The sequence below is a fragment of the Pseudopodoces humilis genome, chromosome 1 (assembly GCF_049639895.1).
Source record: "Pseudopodoces humilis isolate 2021_Gansu_Grassland_sample_001 chromosome 1, ASM4963989v1, whole genome shotgun sequence".
NCBI classification, from domain to species: Eukaryota; Metazoa; Chordata; class Aves; order Passeriformes; family Paridae; genus Pseudopodoces; species Pseudopodoces humilis.
This window is the reverse complement of record NC_142200.1, coordinates 92,113,085-92,139,409: the sequence shown is the minus strand read 5'-3', so window position 1 is coordinate 92,139,409 and position 26,325 is coordinate 92,113,085. Positions and strand designations below refer to the sequence as shown.

The window sequence follows — 26,325 nt, the reverse complement described above, 5'->3', positions numbered from 1 at the left end:
AGCAGGGCTGACACAGAGTCAAGGCCCCTTCTGCATTTCTGGGAATGGCTAAGCACCCGCCAGTCAAAGTAATGAATTATTTACTTCTTTGGTTTGCTTTGCTTGCATGTGGAGCTTTTGCTTTACCTATTTAAGTGTCTTTACCTCAACCCCTAAGTTTTATCACTTTTACCCTTCTGATTCTTGCCCCCACCCCAATACAGGGTGGTGAGTGAGCGTCTTAGCTGCCTGCTGGGATTGAACCACAACAGCCGTGCAAGACAGCTCAGCTCCATCTGGATATGACACAAACATTTAAAAAACCCTCAACAATGCCTGTGTTATGATTTTAAACAGCCTTTGCAAGTGGAAGTTTGGATGAAGATTCAGAAATGTGACAAGGCATGAACAAACCAACAGTATGATGCGTTCAGGTGCTGGAAGAACTCGGCACAAGTCCAGTCCCTGACTGACCAGCACACTCTCAGGATGTGTGGAGATCCTGTCATGACAAAAACAGCTTGAAGAAAGTAATTAGAAATATTCACTGTGTAAAATGCAACCTCCCCACTAATAGAGTAAGAATTGTTTTATTGAGCCAATGCATAGCTAAGAGATTCCCAGGTAGCTCTCCAAGTGTTGTATGAAATCTACAGACTGTATTAAATCCTTCTTTTAACAGAACTCTATCACCAGAATGACATCTTCCCATTCAATTATAAAAACCCAACACCTTTAGAACTATTTCTATGTAAAAAATAATTCTTGTATTAACAAAGCCTATTAGCTCATTGTGAAGTTGAGAGATGCAAGATGGCAGGCAAAAATTCTTTCAGACATGACATCAAAATAAATAGCAACAAATAACAAACTTTAATGGCCCAGCAGTGCTCATTCTAATGTATAAAGACAGATACCAAATGATCACATTGCATCAAGCAAAATCTTTAGGAAAGCTTTAAATATCCTACCCATAAAAGATGACCAATATCACTCAATGGAAAGACTCTTTATAAACCTAATGCAATTTTATCTGATACAGCAATTACGAAAAGAGAATGCAATGCAAACATTGCATCATTTCAGGAAAAAAAAAGGAAATATGCAACAAACTGTTCTACCAAGGATCTCAGGTTTTGGCAAGATAAGCCTTCCCACAGCTTATTAATGTTCTCTCCTTTGAATGACAGGAAAGGCATAGAGTGAGTACAAATTATTGCCCAATTTATATTAGCTTTTTTTTCCTTAAAAAAAAAATAAAAAAAATTTGTTGGTAAAAATGTTTCCTTTGAAAATTCTGAACAGCAGTTTCATTGTTTGTATAAAAGCCCCATTCAGTTCACAGTTCTGTTTTCATTCCTCCGTAGTAAAACATAACAAGAACTGCCAGTAGAGCCAGGCTGACAGACAGGATCTTCAGTCCACCTCCCTCTTGTTGCCATGGGAGCTGCAAAGCCATGCAGGAGCTGAGCTGTGTTTTCACTGGGATCTCAGCAGAAGGCTGTGCTTTCCAGTTTGTGCCATTCTGTGGTGAACGTCTGAACTCCTGTGAAGAAATGCACACATTAGGATTGAAACTGTTATGTCTTTCTGATTGTACATACCAAATACAGTCTCCTCTTTATGCTGAGGTTGAAATTAATGTCCTTTTCAAGACTAACAATTCAACCTGCACTGCATCATCATCAGGTCATTGGTTTTTCATACAGGAACCTTATAAATGCCATACAAAATCAGTATTTCTAATGAAATTAACTGCCAAATCAATGCAGCTGTTAGCAACAGAAACAAATCTCCAGACCTCACTGTCATCAGAGACAGTTGTCTGATGGTTATTTTTTTACTTGCTTTGCTGCTATCTCACTACTTTCCGATTTTTGGCTTTTCCAAAAGAAATGCCTAACCAGTGATAAAGGGGACCACAACACTCAATCCTTTGCACAGCAGGGATCTTCTAAAGTCAATCATCGACTCCTGGTGTGCCAGCTCAGTGGTGCTTGAAAATCCTCCCAAAGGGCTTTTCCTTTCCCCTGACCCTCAGGAGGCAGCTGTGCTAAAACACTCACCTTCTCATTCAGCATATTGAATCCCAGTTCCCTGCTGTGCCTGCCATTACCATTCCCAACCTGACTGCAAGCACCAAGACCCCCAAGAATATGATGCCTTTTAACTGCAGCACAAGTTACAGATGTTGCATCACTGTTTCAGTAGAAAATTCAAGTGAACAGAATAAAAGGCTCTTTTCTGCCTCACCCTTGTTCAGTCCAGCATTGTAGATATTCAAAAGGAAAAACATCCAGTGAAACTCTGATGACATTTGCAAGAGATGTGAGTGGTGAAGGTGTAATTAAACAAAAGTGTCGCAATGCTGCATCATAAATTGCATCAGTATTTCTGTTGATAATTTCTGTTTTCCTCCCTCTATTTGAATAATGTCTTGGGAATTCAATTGAGTTCAGCTGGATTTTTAATTGGTTTGAAATTCTCAAGTTAAAAAAGGGTTTTTGATTAAACCAGTTTATTTTTTTTCCTTTCATATTGTGTATAAATCAAATCAGGGATCCAGAAAGTACCTATCTGGATAATCTTGTATTTTCAAGAAGCTGAAACAGGACCACATGAAAATACAGTCCAGATGCCCGCTCCATCTTTTACTGAACATATTTCTGGGAAAACTCAAAGAAGTATCAAAGCTCCAAGAATGGTGCCTTGCCCATGAAAGTGTGACAGCACAATTCAAACCTTCTGTAACTGCCTCCTGTTTTCCATTTCAGCAATCAGCTCCATTACAGTAATTGTAGAAGGAAAATAATGATTACTACTGGTTAGGTAAGTAAGCATCAAAGGGGCAAATGACAGCCTGGAGAAGTGCTATTCTAACAGCTGAGTTATTGCTGACTTAGATCCCAGTTCACACAGGCAAAGGGTTACTGATCAAGTGAACTATGAAATGAAGATGACTTCTCACACATACTGCACCTAGAAGAACATCACCTGGGTAAACAGAGGAAACAGGTAAGTACACCAGGGTGCAGTTCTCCACAGTGTGAGGCACAGTAACAGCACCATTCCAGAACTTCAGTCTATATTGTGCAGAACATGTTTAAGTTAATCAAAAACTATTAAGTTATTAATTACAATTTCTAAGGCACCTGAAATTTTAGTACTTGGCCAAAGCTATTTTGTCCTCCCAAATGAAAGCTGATTAATGTTTGCCAGAATATTAAACTGGAAAATGTACAATATTAAGGATTTTTTACAAACCAGTCAAAATTCTTTTGCAATTTATTTTTTCTAAACACTTATAAAGCCTTTCTTTTCTTTGCAGGTCTCACAAATCTCTACAAATGTAAGGTGCTTAATTTATGGTAATGACTTGTTTTTACATGTACTGTTGGTACATTTAACACTAAGGATAAAGCGATTTAAAGGAATGGATAAAGATGTAAAAATATCATTACAATTAAAATTCTATTTCTTTTGGTATATATTTTTCAGTGATTCATGACCTAAAATTTGGCTGACTACAATCAGCCTATTGACTCCTAATTAAATATTTCTACACTGCATGATAAAAGTCATGGTTATTTAGTCATACAAGACTAGATGCTACCCCTTGGCAAACAGATAAAAAGGGCTAGTGCCTCATAAATTATGTTGGGTCTTCTCCTCAATGCTCCTCTTCATGTTTAGCTTCAATTCCTTTCTACATGTCTCAGGAAGACTAGGGACAGCAGCAAAACACCCCAAACACAAATTACAAGTTGTAAAATGTTTTGAGAGACTTCATTTAAGCTTTTCCCCTTCACTAACAGTTAAGCACATCAGTGTTCCCTGCATTCAATCATGTTTCTGTAACATAGTTTACAGTAGTGGTTTCACTGGCATTTTGTTTAAGTTATACTGTTTTCCTGTTTCCCAGCATAAAACCAAAGAGTCTCATCTTGCTGGTATAATTTTGATCATACACAGCCTATACTGCTTTTTTTTTTTTTGTTACCATACTGTTTTCTTACACCTCTACTGCAACATGCACTGCATATGCATTCAGTAGTGCTGCATGCTGCTAGTAGGACAGAATGGCACAAGAGATTTTAGCAAGGTTTACAAAGTTTCAGTGGTGGTGAACGCTGCTGGTGAGTTGTCCCAGTAGCTTTTCATGTAAGACAGCCTGTACAGCTGTGAAATCTGTTTTTTCCTTACTTCATCATATTTCCAATAAATGAGATGATCATACTGATACACTAAATGCATTTTTTTTATTTTGGTAGAAAGACAAAAATATCTCAATTTGCAAACCAAAGTGACCCTTTTCTTAAAGATGTACATCACAGCTTACCACTGAAACATGCTGTGTTTGTGTTTGATAATGTACACCTCTTCAGGTGATCCTGCCAAATATTCCCTTTCAAGGAAAGTAAAGCATGTATTCATCTGATCCATGCTTCCTACGCTCTATTCCCTAGTTTGGCCCAAAATTCTGCCTGACACATGAGCAGCATCACAGAATATGCATTTGTATATTAAAAAGAGGTACATCTGGCTCCTTGTGACAGAAAGGCTCCTGTAGAAAATAACAGTCTTTTTGTCCCCATCCTGAGAATCATACTGAGCTTTTAAATGCAGGATAATCACTCAGAGACACCTGCAGGTGGATGCCTCTTCCTCAGAGTCTGTCGTGCAGCTCAGTGAGAAGTGGCAGAAATTCCCCAGTGGCAAGAGGAGCTCTGCACCCTCTCCCTCCTGAGTAAGGGCTGAGTGGCCCATGCCACAGTCTGGACAACAGTGAAGGGCCTGTTAAGAATATAAGCAGTTCTTCTAGGCACACAAGTATCATATAAACAGCTGTGTTAGTGAAAAACACTGTATATATAATTCTATGCACCTTTGGTGTAAAAAACCTTGGTGGAGGTAAAGATCTCATTTTTTGAACTACCATTTACACAGGTCCGCTCTCCAGGCTCTCACTTAATAGATTATTTGTATCTCTGTCTCTAGATACAACATTCACAGTGCCTTAGCTTTCCAAGGAAATCTTTAAGTAATTTCTGTAATATTCTGAACGGATACAGCTGTGGTATTTACCACATACAATCACTAGTCAGAGTGTAACAGTTCCTTAAGCTGGGCTCAGAAATCACACTTTTATAGCTGCAAGAGTTAGAAAGATTACCATAATGACTCATTTCAGTGGAATTTAGAACTAAATCCAAAGCCTTTTTTTAACAAAAAAAAAAATGCTTGGAGGAAGCCCTAAGGTAAAGTAGTTTCAAAAACATGTGTTTATACTAGTTTCAGTCTCGATAGGCCACAAACTCTTTGGTAGACTTGTTAAGCACTGCTCTCACTAAACAGGACCACAGTGAAGGAAAAGGTACTCTAAGATTTGAAACTATATACTATTAATCAAAATGAGGGGAGGAAAGGAAATTACCAAACTGAAGACAGAGACTTTGAGCTAAGCATCTTGTATTTCCATGGAGGCAGCCTTTCATCTTGTTTTGGCAGTCACAAAGTAAACACAAGACTTTGCTAATAAGGTATAATATAAATTATTAAAACTTCTAGTGTATGATCAAATGCATTTCAGATTATTTTTTGAATAATTCTGCCTTGACGACTGCCAGGAGTAATATATTTTGTGTACTCTTGCACAGACCCATTGATTCCTGTCTTTCTGAAACTCCAGTCCCAGATTCAACCACCGTGCATGAAAGAAATACATAATCACATCATAACCTAAGATTTGGCATCTGTCGATCATAGCCTAGCTTTTTGTAAGATCTCACTTCATGTTAGTCAACAAAGACATACGAGAAACTCTTTAGCTCTGAGCTGAGGTTTTAATAGATTCAAAACATTTCTTCCATGCAAATTTCTTTTATGGCTCAGGGGCACTGTTAGAGCTTGAAGTGTTAGCTAACTGCTGTGAAAAACTACTTGACTGAGCATATCTCAAGATAAATTAGACTTCTGAATTTTTCAGCCCAACCAAGTACATCACACACTTGTACTACTGGCTTTAAAAATATGGACTTTTACATAATCATGCACAACAAGTCTGTGTGACAAATTTAAAGAAAACATGTTAAAATATGCATTACATATCCTGCTGCACTATTTGAAACTCTGGGCTATTACACTTTAAAGGCATTTTTTAGATTTAAAAAAACAAACAGTTACTGAAGGTCACATAGATTACACACACAAAAAATATGTAAATTGAGTTTTATTGAATAGTTCTGGAAGACACATTTAGTTCTGTAGGTATTAAGAAAACTCCTTTGATTTATTACTTTGAAAATTCTACCAGCCTTCTGCAAATGCGGAATGCTGATCTTAAGTTACAAAATAAATGGCACAGGAAATGTTTTTCTCCTAATGGAATTAACACAGTAATTCCTATAAGAAGCACCCCTGCCACCATGTATTCCAATGAATGCCCAGTATGATGCTGTTAAAAGAAAATGCTGTCTACAAGCATGCTTGTGTCAGATGTTATCAGATGTACACCATTCCTAGGGATTCGCTGATTCCCAATACACACGGAGTTCTCATTTTAAAAAATGAGAAACCTTGAGGAACAAAAATAAAGCAGCCAGGTCCTTTTGGAATTTAATATGATTTTTTTCTTTCTGTACTTTGAAAACAACATCCAGTGATGGAGACCACAACCCCTCTGGGCCTTTGTTCCCCTGCTGGAGCCCACTCAAGGGGAAAATGCTTCTCTTCATATCCATCTGAACCTCCCATTTCAACTTAGGCCCAGTCTCTTATCCTCCCAAGTGTGCCAGAGGGAGGCACCTGGCTCAGTCTTGTCAGGAACCTCTGTGCAGGGCGCTGGGAGGCCTCTGCTGGAGGCTCCTAAAGACACCCCTTCTCCAGCCCTGAGCAAGCCTGGTGTCTCAGCCCAAGCACCTCGGCCCCTGACCAGCTCCATGATACAAATCTGAACTCATTACAGTTCCCAGCTCCTAACTTTCATCAAGATCACTACAAATGACCCAGTCAAAGCAGGTCAGCAAAACTCCTAGAAGCTGGACCATGGTCAAATACAACTAAGCAGGTAATAATGGGAGGCTATACACATTTATTGACCTTAAGCTCATCTGCATTAAATCTGACAGTTCCTTCCAGCTGTCATCCTTTATGGAGACCATCTTTGACTAGAGCCTTCCCTGACCTGCACAGCAAGTCAGCAAAATACATGTTCCTTCCAGTAACACCTGCATGATCTGTCTGATTCCTCTGATCAGCAGAGAAAAAAACACTTCACTCACTACGCTACTTTTACCTTGATCACTACTATGATAATCCCTCCTGTCCACTCACTTTTCCTTCTACTTCTCCTCATTTCTCTCTTGCATCATCTGACCATGAAGCCTATCAAATAAACAAAGGCAGGGATGCCACTAGGAACAAAAATTTGTAATGTCATGTCGTACAGATACACATCTGGAGCTTCCTCCTCCTACATTAACATTAAATTCAAATTTTAATATTCCTATGTAAGAGTATAAAATGAAATCATTTTCTCTCTGTAAATTCCCACCATTACTATACGGCTGCATTGGTGTTTTTCTTGGCAGACATATCCCTGCTCTCTTCCATGTTCTTCCCTAAGGGTAGGCCCTTGCCTACCTACTTCTTTTTCTTTCCCCAGTCTTTCAGATTATTCCCTCAACCAGCCCTCAAAATTCCAAAAGCACTTAGCTGCTAGACAGAAGGCTGAGCAACTGGGGCTTATTAAATAACTTCCTTTATGAAGTACACTTTGAGGGGGAAGGAAACAACCAAAAAGCTCAACTAACACAAGAAACAAAAACAAGAGAAACAACCAACTGAGGAAATACAAGCCAAAAACCACCTCCAAAATGTTTAAAACAAAGTCTTGTGCTATTTTTTCGTGATACCCACTTGTTTTAGCCTGCTTCTTTATATTTACCTATAAATGCTTCCAGCCAGGACTTGACTCCTTTTTTACAGACTTGTATTTTGTGCTGCTATTAAGCTTAGTGACTCAGTATTGTTCCACTACACAAACAATGCCCTGTCAAAATAACCTGTCATTCAAGGTCAGACATGACATCTTTAAAAAATACTGTCATGCCTGGTTCTGAGCTTTATTTTTTTGTGGTAAGGTGTGTGGGGTGTCAATCACTATGACGGAATCAAAGGATATGACAGCCAGCATTCCAGCCAGCACCTGCAGCCACAACAGAACTGAGAGATCTCCTAAACAGAAAAAGTTTGTGATTCAAAAATCAGTCACCCAAGCAATGACTTGAAATGAAGAACAAACATAGCAGCACAATGTGGACAAATTCAGGATGGGGTTCTGTCACTGTTTATCTTCTTATGCATAGGACAGTTTTATGAAGGAGATGGCAGGTACTTGCTTTGGGCACTTATCTGGTAATTAGCTGGCTAACAGAAAAATCTGTTTCCTAGAGATCACTAGCTCAGGCTTCATGGCTTTGAAAATACATTACAGTGAATTACAGGATGTACATTAACTTGTAGTAACACTAGATGTAATTTTTCAGTGTGCATACCATGGCCTGTCTTACTAGGTACCATTCCACAGGATTCCAGCTTACTCCTTTAAAGGATCATTGACATTTTTTATTAGGGTTTTATTTTGAGGGGTGTTTTCTTGAAATAAAAATTTTAAGGTTGTGTGTATAATACAACAATTTCCCCAGTTTATTTTGTTGGATGATGAAAGAAAGACAGCATGTGAATGTTCAAAGACTGCTCTATAAATGAGAATATTAAATGAAATACAATATACTTTTTTTTACAGCACAAGCTTTCAGAGACCATCACCTTTTTTGTTTCCCTTTTAAATCTTGAAACAACACTGACAATTATGTGGAGGTCAATGGTAGCTACAGGCAAAGACACAAAAGGTTTCTATCAGAAAGAGTACCCCAGTAAAATGAATAGTTAGATCTGAAAATATATATGCATGTCACAAGAACCACCAATACAACTGAATGATATTCACATATCAACAGTGAAATGAGTAATACTCTTTTTACTCAAGGGACATTGTCTCACAAAATCAAGGAAGATTTCAAAGATCTTTCACTTAGAGCAAAGTAGAATAAACTGATATGTGTACATATTCTTGGCTAAAGCCTTCCCCTTAATCCTAGAATATGTCATAATCCTGAATTTATGGTGTTTTCATTTCTTCCTACAGAACCAAGCATTAAATGTCCCACAGAGACTTACATAATACAACAACCTCAGTTTCAGAGTTTCAAATTTCATTCCAGTAGGTATCTGTGGGATCTATATGCCTCCCTCATTTTACAGGGAGAGAAAAAAATAAAGAAGATTGAAGTGTCTCCAGTGCCACAATGCAAGTGAGCAATCAGGTCTCTACAATTCCTGTCTCAGATTCCAGCTGCCACCAGAAGCCAACATAGCCTATAAAATCTTTTATGTCTGTCAAGTTTAAGTTTTAAAATAATTTTCTTAAAGCTAGGCAATGCCTCAATATGCAGTCTCCTGACAATTTCTCTTACATTTATTTTCACAGACTTTCCTGCCTAGGATTAAACACCTCCAGTTCCTGGGAGTGCAGATGCTCACCAAGCACAGCTGGAAGCAGACCTTGGCAAAAAGAAGTATTTCATGTAAGCCTAAAATTTAACAGTTAATACAGTGTGACTGATCTTGATCAACTTTGTGGGTTCAGTGATAATACAAAGGTTTACTTTTCACACTGTCACGGCCCCTTTCTGTTAAGTATCCTTAGTTGTTTTAGGAGGTCTCCCACAGTGCCAGTTAGCATACTTTTGAGCACCTGAGGGAGTGTCTGGAAATCTGCGTCTCCTTTTTAATTTCACACTCAGTCAAGTTCAGCTGCAGTTAATGGAGGGCTCTCTCATGGAAACATCAAACAATGGTTACTTTCTGTGATTAGCAAGCCTAAATGCTCTAACACAATATCTCTATCCCCAGTCACCACAAATGATTCGTCAGCCCTTCCTCACAAGAAAGATTACATGAGAAAAAGCTTTCTTGGCTTCCAGTGTATTTTATGCTAGATAATCATGATAGCACCTTGGCACTCTGTCTAAGACATCAAAGAGCAGTAAGTATCCAATCTGCAGGCTGGAACAAATATCTACCCTCAGGAGAGACTTCGTACCATTCAGAGGGTGGTCTGACCAAGCTTCTGCAGTTGTACAGGATTGGAGTGCCTGAGCAGGGACTTGTACCCTGTCATGCTCAAATACTGACCATTTGTACCCGCTGGACCTCAGTCTTCTCCCACATGGGTGTTATACACAATGTGCTCTATCTGGTAATTCTGAGGATTGGCTAAAAATTCAGTTCTGGAATTAACCATAAAGTAAAAAATACTAATTTCCTCTTTATCTTTGATATATCATCTCCTGGAGTTGTTTTAAATGCTGAGAAGTCAACACTGCAATGTATTGTTTGCATACATGCTACAGAATTTAAACAGTTTTTAAGTATCTATTTCCAAACATCTTTGACTGGCCACCATCAAATTTGTTCTCCAGATTAATCTTCTAGCAGACACTTAAACATCTGCCTCATCTTTATCTGTGAAATGGGAAGACAAAAACTGCATTTCAGGAGGATAATGTAAACATAAACTTGTAGCTGTTTCTGAAGCACTCAGAAATTTAGTTTTGGGGTCATAGGAAAGGTTAGAAAGAAATAAGTAACTCCCTTGAAAGAAAGGTTTAAAAGGCAAGTAACAACACTAACAATACATGACGAACAATGAAGAGGAAAAATATCTAACAACAACTTATTAAATTGGACATAGGACTTTTTTTTTTACCCAGAAGGTTGTCAAGCATTGGAACAGGCTGCCCAGGGAAGTGGCTGAGTCCCTGTCTCAGCAGGTATTTAGAAGATGTGTGGATGTGGCACTTGGGGCCATGGTTTAGTGGTGGACTTGGCAGTGTTACATTAGTTAGTGATTGGACTTGATGATCTGTAAGTTCTTTTCCAACCTAAAAGATTCTGCTACTAAAAGAATAGACTCAGCTCTGTGCACAAAAAAATTGTGCATGGACATGTGTGAAAATACTGCATAAGCACCTAATTAAAGACTGAAACACAGTACAGCTGGCATTTACATGGAAATGAGGATTGTTAAACTCTGTTTAGAAAAGGCTACTGGTCTGTGAGAATACAGCCCATAATATTTTAATACATAGCTTTCTTTCATGTTCTGCTGTTGCTTTTGTCTCTAGGTGAATACTAGTATTGACAGCAATTGACTCCTGGGCAAGTGATGTCCTCCAAATCTCTGCCTGTCCTGGTAACAGTGAGAGAACAGCAAGGGCTGGTAAAAAAACCCTTGCCCAAATCTAAATCAGTGCTCCTGCTGAGGGAAAGGCCAGACCACAGCTTCAATGACCTATTTTATGCCACCACCCTGCTGACCAACCCGTACTCCTGAAACTCCAAATCACACGCAGTAGTTACACAAACCAGGAGAAGAAGTTACAAAAAAGTGAGTTAAACACAAATAAATCAGAGGATGACCTGAAAGTGGTAAACATATACCAGATGTCTACAGGGGTGAGAAATGCAAGCCCACAGCCAAACTGTGGGGCTTAATGTAGTCTTTAACAAATTGATGGGTTTGGATTTTAAAATATTTCATGTCTCCATATTAAAGCTTAACAGCACTACAACAGTTTTCTTTTATCACACATGATACTCCCCCAAGTATAATTCATTCCTTTCTAGCTCTTAAGAGCTGCACATCTGGCTTTCCCCTGTGGTTCTTTGACAAAATCTGATTATGCTACAGAATCTTAAGCACTCCTCACTGAAAAAATAATGAACTAACATTTCTTTGGACCAGAGACACATGAGCTGAAAAAGGAAAAGAATTCCTGTCATTCTAAGCACTACTTCCATCATTTCACCAAATTAAAGTTCTTGTATTATGAAAAAACTATTTGTGTCAGAAATGGATATTCACAGCTGTCCTTTTTGTATGATAATTATGTTATCTGCACTTATCAGAGATTTTGTATGTGAGAATTGCAAAATAGTTTCCATACGGATAAGATAAATCACAGTCACACTGACTGAAATGACTTAACAATCACATGTGAAGTCATGTCAAAACAAGGACGAGAGTTAAAAAAAAAATCCTCTAGTCCTGATAACAGGACCCTTTCCTCAGGACCAGAAATCCATCTGGTTGATATTATGCATAGGTAGTTTTTGCAGCTACGTGATTTTTTTTGACAAAAAGAGCTTGAATGTACTGCCTACACATTTTTGTTCCATCAAAAGTACTTTCACAAACACTTCCAAGACACTACAATCCAAAATGGAACTTTTGTTCAAATTCTGTCAGAGTACACACATATATATATAGGTATGAAGAAGAATCCATCAATTTGAAAGCCAAGACATTTAGTGAATAATTTTCTCACATAATATTGTGTCAAGGACCCCTGATTATACTGAGACCAAAGAAAAATAATAATAATTCCCATGGGGCCTTTTCTTTTTGTTTTGCATTTGACATCTGGCTCTCTAAGTCAGTCAGGTTTAATTCCTTTCACTATTTATCCATCACAAATCCATCTCAGGTTGTAGTACTTGGGTGGTCAAACCTTTTTGAGAGGTCACGTGGGTCTACCAAGAGCCTGGACTGCCACGCCTTGCCAATCACCTGGCCAGACAGAAACGTGTCATATAATTAATAGCTACGATCTCTCCTGCTCCACACATCACATGTGCTCCCACATACATGACACTGACCTGGCAGCCCTTGGAAAAGAGGGAATTGGATAACACCAAATGAGCCAGGTCAACCCTTTAGGTTGTCCCATGCCAGAGGCTGGCCAATTGTGCCCTGGAATAAAGCCAACCTGCTCGCACTCGTGTGGACAGGGGCTTCTTTACATGCCAAGTCTCACAAAACAGTGTTTCTACTGGTAAGACCAGATAAAAGGGCAAAATAAAAACTGTCATAAAGAAGACACTGATAGCACAGGAAAATCAACACTCATTTACTGACTTAAATTGAGCCAGAAACTTAGGATTAACTATTTTCTTATGGGCTGATGAGTTATCTAGATCAAAAATGGTCTGCCTTTGGGTCCTTAATTATTCTGTGTGATTGCCATCACCAAGAGCAATTAAAAATGTACATTTCTTCTTGAAAAATATTTAAACATTTTTAAATGCATGCTTTTAATTTATAAATGATCTGTCAGCCCTTTTTACAATAAAGAATGAGAAAAGTCCATACTATTTCTTTTATACCATGGTGGCAATAATGAATGTGTAGAATAACTTTGGTTTTGACTTTAAACTACTGTATCCTAATTAAAAATTATTTCATGCCAGTGCTTGTTACCTTAGTGATTAAAAGGTGAAGCACCACTGCAGTACATGTACTTTCCTCATCATAACTCCAGTTTTTTATAATATCTAGGATGGAAGAAATATGTCCCAGATCATGATTATATTATTACACCAAATCTGAGTTGTGGTCCTGCCTGGAGTTGAAGAAATGAAAGTAAATATGCTGGAATTTTAACATTCCATGGACTTTTCAAGTTTCAAGCACAAAAAAGCTGTTCTTGAAGCCCTCTGACTCTTTTGGAACCTCAAAACATGGACCGTTTCTGATGCCAACCTGCAAATCTGCTGAGTCAACTCCCTGTGAAAATGATGAACAAGCTTTGCAATATGTTGTGATGAAAAAGAAAGGTTTAACACCTAAAGGACCCTGCAAACAGATGTAGCACCAATTTTATCTTAGCAGGAACATGTATGGGATTTGGGCTATCTACACTAACCCTACCATACCACCACCATAACCTTTCACGCGAACCTGACTAGATCTTTCAGTCCAGAATTCCTTATCCCAGTGCTGGATCAGACAATTACAACAGATCCAGTAGTAATTTCAGGCTAGAATGGCTGGCATTAGAATAAATCAGTGGAAAATATTTTTACATTTTTAAGAAGGTTTCTAAGGTCTGAAATAATAAATTTTAGTGGGAGAACTCTTCAAGTAATTTAAATACACAATGGGAAGTAGTCAGAGGAAGGTTATCAAGATTGGTGTACTGTACACTAACCACAAGTAAAGCTGTCTTTAACAAAGTACTTATATAACCAGTAATTTTTGTGTTTCTTTTACCTAATGGTCTTTGATAGAGCCCACAGGAACAGCTTGCTTTGGAAATTGCTGAAAATAAGAACTGAACCTAAAGCTCAGTTTAGGAGTCAGGTCCTGTGAAAACTCATAGGCACTGAGCCAAGTTCCTTAAAGAGAGAATGCAAATTTTTACAGTGATTATTACCCCTGTAGTTTGAGAAGACTCATTTAAAAGTATCTTAGTGGGAGAGATTGTAGTAGGAGGGCAAGGGTTTATGTCTATTGTTGCTTGGTCCAGTAAATCTCCAACAACATGCTTTAATAGCTAAAGGCATGATAAAGGATCTGGAGGGAATGTTAAACTCGATATGGAATACAGCCTGCACAAACACAAAGTTACTGTACGTGACCTTTGCATAAGCACCAGTTTCTAAGCTTGCTTAGATGCTGTAGCATTCTGTGGACTGTCTTTATTCATTTTCATGTGTTCAACAGTCACAGTAAGTTTTTTGGATATTCTAGGGTAGTTAGGAGTATATCCTTGGTGGACTAAATTTAAGGCTGTGAATTTCACATCCACTTCACTGAAGTATGGTATTTGAATATTTTAAGATACCTTTCCTCCAATGCAGCCATCAAATAGAACTTATTGTTCAACTGCAATTTAATTTCAGTCAAAGACATAGCCCCTGCAAATGTACCTTTGGATTTTTATAAGCAGTCATCTTCTCCAGCTATAAATTAGAAAATATTACAGTAATTACAAAACCTTACAAAATTTGTTTCTTTCTCTTACTGAAAAGCCTTCTCCCTTTTTTCTTATGCTTTTTCTTTATCTTATTACCCTTGACAACACAAAATTAAAAGCAAAAATCTCTAATTTCTAATAAATCTCTTATAAGTATGTTAAAAGCACAAGCATAAATCACTACATCCAAATATTATAAAAGTCTGACTGGGAAAATTATGATTAAAAACATATCTGGGTATCCTACTATAATTCACAATTAATCCTAATACTGCAGAGCAGTTCAATGCTTTTTCAATAGATTTGTCAGAATAAAAAAAAAAGAGTTACTTACAAAATTTATGTATACCTTAGCAATTCTCATTATCATAAAGGGACTAAGCAAGAACACAAAGGATATTATTAGACTATTAGAAACCCATTAATCTACTCAGAATCTAAAAAATATTTTGAACATGTAATAATATTAACATACAGAACATGGCAGTTTACCTTTAACATGGTTTGGAATTTTTTTTTTAAATTAGCTACACTTTAAAACAGTTTTTAGTTAAAAAAATAGCTTAATCTCATGACTGTAATTTTTATTGCCCTTCAAAACAATCTCAAAGGTAATGAATCATCTCACTTCAATGATTTTGGAAACAATTTCTAAGAGGTGGATGTTCAACATTCCGGAACTTCATATGTGTAAATTCAAACCTCCTACTGACCTTTCATTTGGTGATGGGGAAAGCTGTATCATGAGCTACATGTGCCTTTTTTGTGCTGTCCCTTTCAAGTATTCATGTAGAGAGGCTATTTTAATTACACCTTCAATAAAGGAGGAACAGATAGAAATAACATCCACTCAAGACATAAATAGCTGATACCTCTTACTGTGTATTTGCTCACAGGAAAAGGAGAGACAGGGAAGGAATGGAGAGAGAAATACTGCCTAAGTGTGCTTTTTGGTGATCTGAGGAGTACTAATAAAAAGAAAATGGATGACTAAATACTGCAAGCAGAGATAAAATGTACATGTGGGCTGAATATCCTTCACCTATCTTTGTATTAAAGTCTTCTGGAGAGGTATAAAATTCAAACCTATGATGATTTTTGTGGGTTGGATGTAGATGACTTCCAAAACAATATAAAAATTGAGAAAAGTTGTGGCTGCTATATTTTTCTCCTGAAAGCCAATTATAACTTACTGAACATTGGTATATTAAACAATAAAGGATTACCAAAACCAAATGCTATTAAATTTTTCCTGGAGTCTGCTTGTTAGAGATCTGATGGAAAAGAAAAAATATTTTAAAAGGAACTCCTAAATATTACAGGGAGTGTCAAGTAGTTAAAATTACCATGGCTACACATTTCCCTATGCCAACAGACAGCAGAACCCACATACTGATATTGCAGTGCAGCATCAGCAGGTTGAGTACTAGAAATAATTCACAAAAATGGCAGAACTATTTTAGCACTTAGAGTTTTACTTCTGGAGTCAGAAGGGGTAGAACATTTCTTTTAACCTTTGCTTATTCTCCAGAAAATGACTTAAGAGTTGAATCCTCCCAGCCATTACTATTTCCATTTATTGCATGAACTGCACAGGATTCACATAATTAAGTAATTTAAGTGATTAAACAGTGACATTCAGCAAAATAACACTGTCTATTGAGGAAATTAAAAGTAAATAAATAAAAGTTCAGATATTTTCACCTGAATGGATTGTGGTGAGCATTTGTTTGAAAAGGGACTATGTAATATGTGTTGTTTCAGCTGAGCTTTGATCACTGCAGTTGAAATTCAGCCCTGCCAGAAGGATGGACAGAAAGACAACATGCCCATTAAATTAAAGACACCAGGATGAAACTACTTGGTGAAGGTCTTATGCTGGCTCTTGGGTTTGCTGTCTTAAATCACGTCTGTGTATTTTAGCCCTCTAAGTAGGTTAGAGAAATGTGTTGGATCAACACTTGCACTACCTTCTGTTCCAGTTTGCGAGTCATCAAATGGCTAAATTAATATGTTCATTTAATTATAGCAGCTAAGGCTGGAAACAAAGAAGTCACCCAGCCCATACCCAGGACCCACAGTGCCTGACTTACATTCAAGTGTTTGTCTCAGGCAGTGGCTAAGTATGCTCCTAAAGACCAGAATTGACTAAAATTCCCAAACCACTACATGTGATTCAAACCAGTGCTTATCTAAACCCAGCAAGAAAAATTTATTCTGCCCATAAGAAAGACCTGATTGCAAGTTTCAAATATTAAGCAAAGAAATGGGCCTTCACACAGAAATGAAATTCAAGTCAACTCAATTCCTAAAATAAACAAACCCATCACAGCATGCAGAGAATGTGTAGGTCATGAAAATCTGCATCTAAGAAACAGTACGTGACAAATTTTCAGGAAAAAATGAGGCTTTGAAGGTCCTTTTAAAAATCATTCATGGGTGGCATTGAGCTCTGCTCGTCAAAAGGAAATATGCCTATTACATTAACTTTATAGAGACCTTCATGAAATAACTGCAGAAAATGTAAGAAAAAAAGATTAATTAAGAAAGATTTTACACCATCTTTTATGACCTCTATTTACAACCAGTAGGGAATACAAGTAACACATTCAATAAAACAGATTAATACATGCAAAAGCACTAAATACTTGCACACTTTGCCCTACAATCAGTTTTTTCAGAGAATCATTGAATCGTAGAATGTTTTGTGTTGGAAGGGACCTTGAAGATCCTCTGTTTCCAATTCCGCTGCCATGGGCAGGGACACCTCCCACTAAATCAGGTTGTCAAAGCTCCATCCAACCTGGCCTTGAACACCTCTAGATATGGGACACACACAATTTCTCTGGGCAACCTGTTCCAGTGCCTCATTCCCTCACAGTACAGAATTTTTTCTGTATATCTAATCTAAACCTACTCTCTTTTACTTTGAATGCATTCCCCCTTGTCCTGTCACTACCTGCTCATGTAAAATGTTGCTCTCCTTCTTTGCTGCAGATTCCTTTCAGATAGTGGAAGGCCACAATTAGGTTAACCCCAAGTTTCTTCCTTTCCAGGCTGAACAAATGCAATTCTCCCAGCCTTTCCTCATAGGAGAGGTTCTCCATCCCTCTGATCATCTTGGTGCCCCTCCTCTGCACTTGCTCCAAGGTCCATGTCCTTCCTGTGCTGGCACCCCAGAGCTGATGCAGCACTGCAGGTGGGGTCTCACCAGAAAAGAGGGACAGAATCCCCTCCCTGCCCTGCAGCTCACACTGCTTTGGATACAGCCCAGGACACGTTTGGCTTTCTGGGCTGGGAGTGCACACTGCTGGGTCATGTCCAGCCTCTCATCCACCTGCACCCCCAAGTCCTTCTCTGCAGGGCTGCTCTGGACCTGTTCATTCTGCAGTCTGTGTTCATACTAGGGATTGTCCTGCAGCACCTCGCACTTGGTCCTGTTAAACATCATGAGATTCCCATGGGCCCAGTGCTTGAGTTTGCTCAAGTCCCTCTGGATGGCATTCCATCCTTCAGGTGTGACAACTGCACCACTCAGCCTCGTGTCACAAAAAAAGTGTCAGAAAGCAGGAGAGAATTCAACTGACCTAACAGAAGGTATGTTCCTAAGAGTGCAAGAGCACCAAGTAGTGCATCATATTTTCATAAAGCATCACCTGAAAATGATTTTACATAGAAAATGTTCCTTTTTTTGTCAGTATGTTTCTCTTTAAGAGAAACCACATTTCTCAAACTGCCCTTTCTTGGACTTTGTGATACAAAGATCCCTTTGCAAAGTAGCTTTCTGAGAGAGGTAAAAGGTATATTCTGTATTAGTTTATCTTTCTCCTTTGGAAATTCCAATCTTTCATCAGCATTTCTCATACTCTTCTACTTGCTGAATTTTATGAAAGATTCCTCTACTCACACCTCTATTCCATTTTTTGATCTAAAATTTGCTTCCTCATTCTCTTTTTGCCCTAAATCTCTGATCTCTAGTTCCTGTTCGGGAACCAAATTTTCCACCACTTTGAAACTCCAGCACATGTAAAAACTGTGCTTATTAATGCCTATCTTCCATATTTCCTTCCAAGTCCTTGAAGGAAGTTCCCAATATAGAGATCTTAATTCTGACATGATTTCTTTCATTTCTGTTCCAGCAGAAAATATTTTCTTCCCCCTTCTCCATTTTATTTTGCCTGCAAGTGAAGCACCCTTTCTACCTGAGATCAGAGAGTTTCCTTTAAGCTATGCTTTGCTGAATTTTCTTTCTGGCAGGCTATAAAGAAGTGTTTGATATATGCATCTTTCCTGTTTCTTAACATCAGAAAAAAGGCTGGGTGATGTTTAAAGGTCATCTTTTGCTCATGTAACTAGAAAATATTTGTGGCTTAACTGGAAGACCAGTAACAAAGCATCTTCATTAGAATCCAGAAGCACAATGCCACAATAACCTACTGCAGTTAAAACGCAGGGAGGATGGGGGAGAAAACAGGAACAAGCAAATAATTGGTTGCTAACTAAAAATCAGTGCCTGACTCCTCATTTCCTCCAAAGAGCCAAATGACTTGAATAACTGTTAGCTTAACAGGCCAACTGTGGGTATTTCCAAGCCTGGGAGACACTGAGATGTGCACTAAGACCCTGGACTTACAAAAGGAGACATTGCAAATGGTGGCTCCCAGCAGATGCCATTCAGAGGGGAAGTGTTAGACATGGAAAATATCATCACAGAAACCAATGGAAAACAGAAAACACTAAAGATGTGCCTGTATTTGTTTGAAAAGAAAGTCAGTCATAGATGCATTACAAAAACATGAACTATGAACATAAAATAATCATGACTGGGGATTAAACAGCCTGTTAAAATTATTTTTTTTCTCTTGCCTTAATTTTCCATCTGATTAAAATTTCCCACCAAAGGACCTCATACTTTTGGGGCTTTGATTCTGGCAATGCATTGCAACTCTGGCAGGTAGCCAGCCGTTTATTTTTATTTCTCAGCCCTTTGGTCTTTTCTTCATATATTTCTCATCCTGCAGTATTTTCTTCTTCTAGTCACAGAACACATGTAAACAACCAGAATTATTTTTGGAGTTCAGAAGCGTAACATGCGCTATTTCTGGTTCTAACAAGAGATCATATTCTTGCAGATTCCTACTTTTTTTTTCAATGAATAGTTTTGGGCAAACATTTGTCTGTAAATAGGATACATTTACTAGGTATTTTACTCTATGCTGCTGAGAAACAGTCAAGATCTGTAAATATGGCCAAATGAAACTAATACAAATATTAAAATTGTTTTTTTAAAAATTAGATTACATTCAGACTGTTGATATACACTGCTGACTTTTCAAAAATATTATCCAAAAATAACATACTCAACACTATGTGCATTGCAAACACACCTCGAAATCCTCAAATACGAGTTTACCAGAGTGCTTAAGAACACAGAAAACATGCTAAATTGCTTTTCTGAATCTCAAAATGCTGAAGTGTACTCTTAATACTTTGTCAACTTCAAGACTACCTCAACAAAAGGATGTAACATCTACACCATTTACATCTTCTTTTTGTTCTTGTGAAACTTAACAGAACTAAATCTTGATCAAAGCTTTGAAATACTTATTCACTGATATTTGTAATTGCAGTTACTAACTCATGACAAGTCTGTTTTGTCTAAATGTTCCTTTTAATGTTACTGTCACTGTTTTTTGATGTCCAGTTCACATACTGGACATAAATAATGTTAATATTAATCAATAAATTAATGTTAATAAATATTTATCTATTAATACATAAATAAATACACTAATCTTAGATTTATTAGAACCAGATAAAAAAATGCCTTGATTGACTTCAACTTTTACTTATATATCCTCTGCAATATATGCCTTCTAAGCATGGTTCTATTACTGAATCAGCAACTGCATATTTGAAACCCAAGCAAGTCTACAGTAGATCTGTCAACTAGAACTTCCAGAAGTGTTTGCCTCCCTAAACAGCCCTCCTGTAAAATTGTGCCACTTAAAGACATCACTCCCTTTTGAGTGGTTTTTATAAGAAAATTCATGCTGAAGTAAAATATTAAAAAAATCCTGGCAAATACAAAAGTGCATTTTACTACTTAATATGTCCACTACAATCACTAAGTCTGATTGCTTTGACAGTTTTTTAACCGAGCTGCTGACTCCAAGACTCCTCTGTCCTTCCTGTCCCAAATTCTACCACAGAGACTACCATTACTGAATGTCAAGACCTTGTTCTAAGCCCATATACTTGGTTACAGATTTTTCCTTAAGGAGTATAACAACTGTAAGACATTCAGCATCATTAGTACATCAATGGACATACATATTAGCAGTGTTCTTCATACACTGGAAAAGAATGAAATGTTAGAAATACTCTGAATTAATTCTATATATATTTGCCTCCTTACTTGTCACATATACACTGTGTGTGATTATTTTATGGAATATTTTTAATCAATTGTCCTTTGTGTTTATGCACTTTGCATTCCCTCTTTTTCAGTCAAATCTGTTGACTCCAGTTGGTGACCTACTTCTTTTATTTCTTTGGACCAATTTGCTGCTAGAGTAATGCAGCCAAAAAGGTAAAAAAAGGCCTACAACTGTTCCTTCATACACACATCTTGCTTGTGGTGTTCACTCTGAATTTGTCAGAAAAAATTGTTGAGGGTTATGTATGAGATGAGAAAGAGAGCACACAATTGCAAATAAGCTCTGATTCTTTGGAGGTACTTCTCACAGCATCTCTAGAAGTACCTTCTTGCTTAGGATGAGTTTATGACTTGCTTTGACACCCTCACATGATGGTGCTCTCAATTAATTAATTTCCCTAAAAACTAGTTTCAAAAGCTTTCACTCTTTCTGTGAACATTCCTCAATAGAAAGAAGTGCAGCTGTGATGGATTTTGAAATCCCTTTTACTGTGTCCTATGTAAGTTAATGAAAACACCATTAATAATGAGCAGACCTTAATTCTTGTGTGGAAAATTTATCCAAAATTTTAGTTCTGCATGCTGCAGAAAACCTAGCAAAGACACTTGAGATCTTGATAAAGATCCAAGATATTTTGCTACTTTTGAGTGATTATCTGAATTCATCCGTTCTGAGTTGCCTCCTTCATCTTTCCCCAACCTGCACATAACAAGCTACAAAAGGCTCACATGACCCTCATATGTTGCCCCTTTTATCTTGCTCAAAGCATCTTTGATTGGAACTGAACTATATGTCTTGAGCACACACAGCAGAAAGTGTTTCCCAGCAGTCCAACCAAACAGGGCAACCCAAATTGCACCTTGCAGCCAGCCAGAAATCCAAAGTAACTTGTGTGGCAAACTGAATTTTTTTTTTTTTTTCTGGAAACCTAAAGAAAGCTCCTGAGTTTCTATCTGTATGTAAGATTTTTCAGGATGAACTTCCCACTAAGAATTTCAGTTCATGTTCTATGTATTACACATTGGCCAAGTGTGATTAAAAGCTTTCACCTGCAGCTTATATGTAACAAAGACGTTCCGTTTACTGAAATACCAAGAATCTATTTTTTTCCATTAAACAAAAGTTCCTAACATTTCCAGTGGACCAACCATATATAAGATACTCCCTTGAAGGAGCACTGGTAAGCACAAAAGTCACAAAAAGCAATTTGCCTTATCATTTGCTAGCTGCAGCCATTTACAGGGGGAGTCCAGGTACTTGTTCGTGCCTATCCACAGGGCAGGACAAGATCTATATATCTCAATGAGTCCCTATGGAAATTATCAGCATCCTTGATTTTAATAATTTTATCTCTCATTTTAACATAAAAAAATTCAGTCAAGAGTCTGCTTGCTTGTCCCCATCTACAAGCTTCTGGCAGCACATAGTCAGTTTAATTGTCTTGGTTCTGTTCCAGCAGATTATTTAAAAAAAAACATTCTGATGAAAAAATCAGCTGTGTTTAAATAGCCACATAGTCCAACCAGACAATTTGAAGGTTTTGGCTGTTTTTTATCTCTTACAGACCCTTATCAGGCCATTATACACATACACACGGACAATATTAATGGAGAGCTTAGTAATGTGTTTGTGCCTAAGTGTCATGATCTGCTGAACACATTACAGTAGGTGCATTACAAGGGAGTGCATTATTGCTGCTCTATGTTTCCACAGCCAGGCTTACTCAGGAGACCAAGGAGCTCAGCTTAACACTGGTCACCTAGGGTATGCCTTGATGATGTATTTTAAATGTGACTGCTTAGAACATAAACAAGGACATGTATATACTTTAATACTTATCAGCAATTTACTGTAAAAGCAGTAAGGTGGCTGATAAACTGCAAATTATCCTTCTCCCATGTGCTACATATTTTTGGAGATCCTAACAACAGTGCTGGAGAAAGGACAACAAATGATGCTTAGAAATGTGATACACATTTTCATTTCACACTCCATCAGTTTTTACAACTAGAGCTCCATGAAATCTATGAGAATACTTGGCTAACAGCCATATCTACTGAGCTGTAAAATAAGAATCAGATCTCTTTTTAAAAGAGTTTCATTTTCTTTACATGACTAAATGAGATGTTGACCTTTTTCCAAAATATATTTTAAATATTCTGCACCTCTACCCATCAATTAATTTTGAATCCCTGAATAGCGTTGAGATCTGTTTTAACAGATATGCAATCAATACATGTTTTTTTAAAAACAGCTTTGTAAAGAAAAGTCAACTGATTCATCCTTCCACTAAACTGAAATACATTGAATTATATAAATACTGGTGTTTAATCTTTTCGATTCTAGTAAGTTCTTTCCTCATCTTGCATCTAGAAACAAGGGTTCTTTCCTCATCTTGCATCTAGAAACAAGGGTATTATTGCCTTTACGGTCAGCAAAGTAAAGCTATGGGCATCAGCAAAAACATATTTTGAATTCAGATTTCAATCTGTCAGAAAAGATTAAAGCTTCATGCATATATAAATGGGAACTATAAAATGATAACAGATACATAGCATGGAATAATTTTGCTTGAACAGCTGTGGATTTGCCAGTGTAGTAAAGCAGAAAATGTCTTTTACTCACCTCTGTTAAACCAGAAACTTCTCCTTTTGCTAACGGTCTGCTGATGGATGCAGTGTGAACTCTGGCATCTGATACTGGCTGCCCCTTCATGAAATGTTTCCCAGCTTCATAAATATTCACTTCTACCATCTTGCCCATTAACAGAGGATCCTTTGGTACAAGAACCTTTAAAATAAAATAAAGACATAGTTACTAAATACCACAAAGAACATTAGAGTCTCTAGTATCCACTCAGAAAACAGATTTTTGATAAACATCAGAGAAAATCCTAAAACTTAAACATTTTATTCACCACTGTACATTACAGCCCTTGGCACACTTGACCAGTAAGATCTCCAGCCTGAATTCTACAAGAGCTTTGCAGTGCTAGCTCAGCTCTTTACAACTCCAACCGATTCCTTAAGTCATGTTTTTGATTGATGAGAAAGTTGGGCCTGAATTGAAGCTTTTGAATCCAGACCCAAACAGTTCTCAAGGGCATTTGTACTACACAGTTCAAACTGACTGCTGTAACTGACTGACTTCCCATTTTCATCTCCGTCCCATGACACTTCTTAAAAAGAAAATTTTCTGAGTCTGTAAAGGCTTCAGGACAGAAAGTATACCCATGTTTCTCTTTGCACAAGCCTTTATATTTTGATTGTGCAGATCCTTTCCAGCTGAGATGCATGATTGACAATGAATGCCTGTAAAAATAGACGACTGTTTCTTGGGTCAGCAACTAATGCCACTCTTTCCTGAATTTGCACAACCATGATATCAGACAGTCCCACTCCACAAAAAAGACAGCACATAACAGATGTTCCTAGGTCATGCATTTAAAAAAAGAAAGAACCCAAAATACAGGAGCAACATTTTTTGCTAGAAGAATAAATGGACTTAAAACAGCTCTAAAATAGGTAAGCAGTTGCAAAAGAAAAGTGAAGCGATTTCCTGATTAAATTACATTTTTTATACTGTTTATAATAATGAAAAATTGAATCATGGAGACTTGTTAAATACCATTTACCTGAAGCTCATCCACACACAGAATCCCAGGATGGGTGAGGTTGGAAGGGGTCTCAGAGGGGTCATCTGATTCAATCTCCCTGTTCAATTGTAGAGCACATGGCACAGGATTGTGCCCAGACAGTTCTGGAATTTCTCCAGTGAGGGAGACTCCACACCCTCTCTGGGCAATCTAGTCCCAGTGATCGGTCATCCACACATAAGGAAGTTCTTCCTCATGTTCAGGTGGAATTTCCCATACATCAGTTTCTGCCCCTTGCCTCTTGTCCAATTGCTTGGCACCACTGAGCAGAACCTGGAAACATCCTCTGGCATCCTCCCTTCAGATGCTTATGGACATGGATGAGATCCCCTCTCAGTCACCTCTTCTTGAGGCTGAACAGGCCCAGCTCCCTCAGCCTTTCCTCATAAGAGAGATGCTCCAGGCCCTTGATCATCTTTGCTGCCCTACACTGGTCCTACTCCAGCTGCTCCACGTCTCTTGTGTCCTGAGGAGCCTAGAATTGGAGACAGCACTCCAGGTGTGGCCTCGCCAGGGCTGAGCAGAGCTTTTGTGATGATCACATCATTGTATCTTGATTCTTTGATGCTGAAATTGAAATGCCTTAAAATGGCTTAATTTTTAGGACCACATGTGTAGAGGACTTTCAGAGAAAAAAATCTGTGTCACCCACATTTGGAGACCATTTTTTGCCAAACACCGCCTATCACAAGTGTTGATTGACCCACTTGGAGGAAATCACCACCAGGGGCTTCCCTTCTTCCCTGAGGACTCAAGTTGTTCATGACTGTAAGCATTTTGAGACCCTAGGATTCTGCTGAGCTTCCTAAGCATCTTCCAAGTAAAGCAGACATCTTTGCCTTTCAGAGACTAAGCAAACACAAAGCCAAGACCCTAATTCTCAGAGGGTGTGACAATGTGACTGGATCACAGCTTTTACCATGTAATTCATCTTGGGCAAATTAAAATCAAAGGGAAACTAAGTAGCGGAGAATATCACTGGGCTCATGACCTCTGTAAATCTTCTATCTCCTCATGCAAAAGGGAAGTAACTTAAAATACAACCAACTTCAGAAAAAGAAAGAAGTGGAAATAACTGGGAGATAGTGTAAACAGCCAAGCATCCAGGTCTGGCTTACACTCAGACATTTTTTAATATAAGCATTTTTCAAGAAAAAACCTTCAACGATATTTCTAAGAAACTAAGTTATACCATCAGAAACTCTCACCTTGGCTGTGGATGTGGCAAAGCACTTTTTGGTCACTTTAGACTACTCTGTTCAATGTAAACTGTATCACCTAAGCCTTCACAAGTGTCAGCTGCAGCTCTACCACTAAGTCTGCCAGTGCAGCCTTATTGATATGGCTTTAATAGCAAATTCTTTTAGTA

The 26,325-nt window shown here is 37.9% G+C and overlaps 1 protein-coding gene across 4 annotated transcripts in view; it reads right to left on the bottom strand.

Moving 5' to 3' along the window:
• Nucleotides 1-829: 829 nt before the first annotated feature.
• Nucleotides 830-26,325, bottom strand: part of CDKAL1 (CDKAL1 threonylcarbamoyladenosine tRNA methylthiotransferase) — a 377,880-nt gene continuing 352,384 nt past the window's right edge. For all 4 annotated transcript variants that reach the window (XM_088053806.1, XM_005525251.3, XM_014254558.2 and 1 more), the window contains 2 exons: nt 23,927-24,091; nt 830-1,525 (listed from right to left, as the gene is read on the bottom strand). In XM_088053806.1, coding sequence (XP_087909932.1) covers nt 1,319-1,525; nt 23,927-24,091 — 372 coding nt within the window. In that variant the 3' untranslated portion in view covers nt 830-1,318. The remainder of the gene's footprint in view (nt 1,526-23,926; nt 24,092-26,325) is intronic.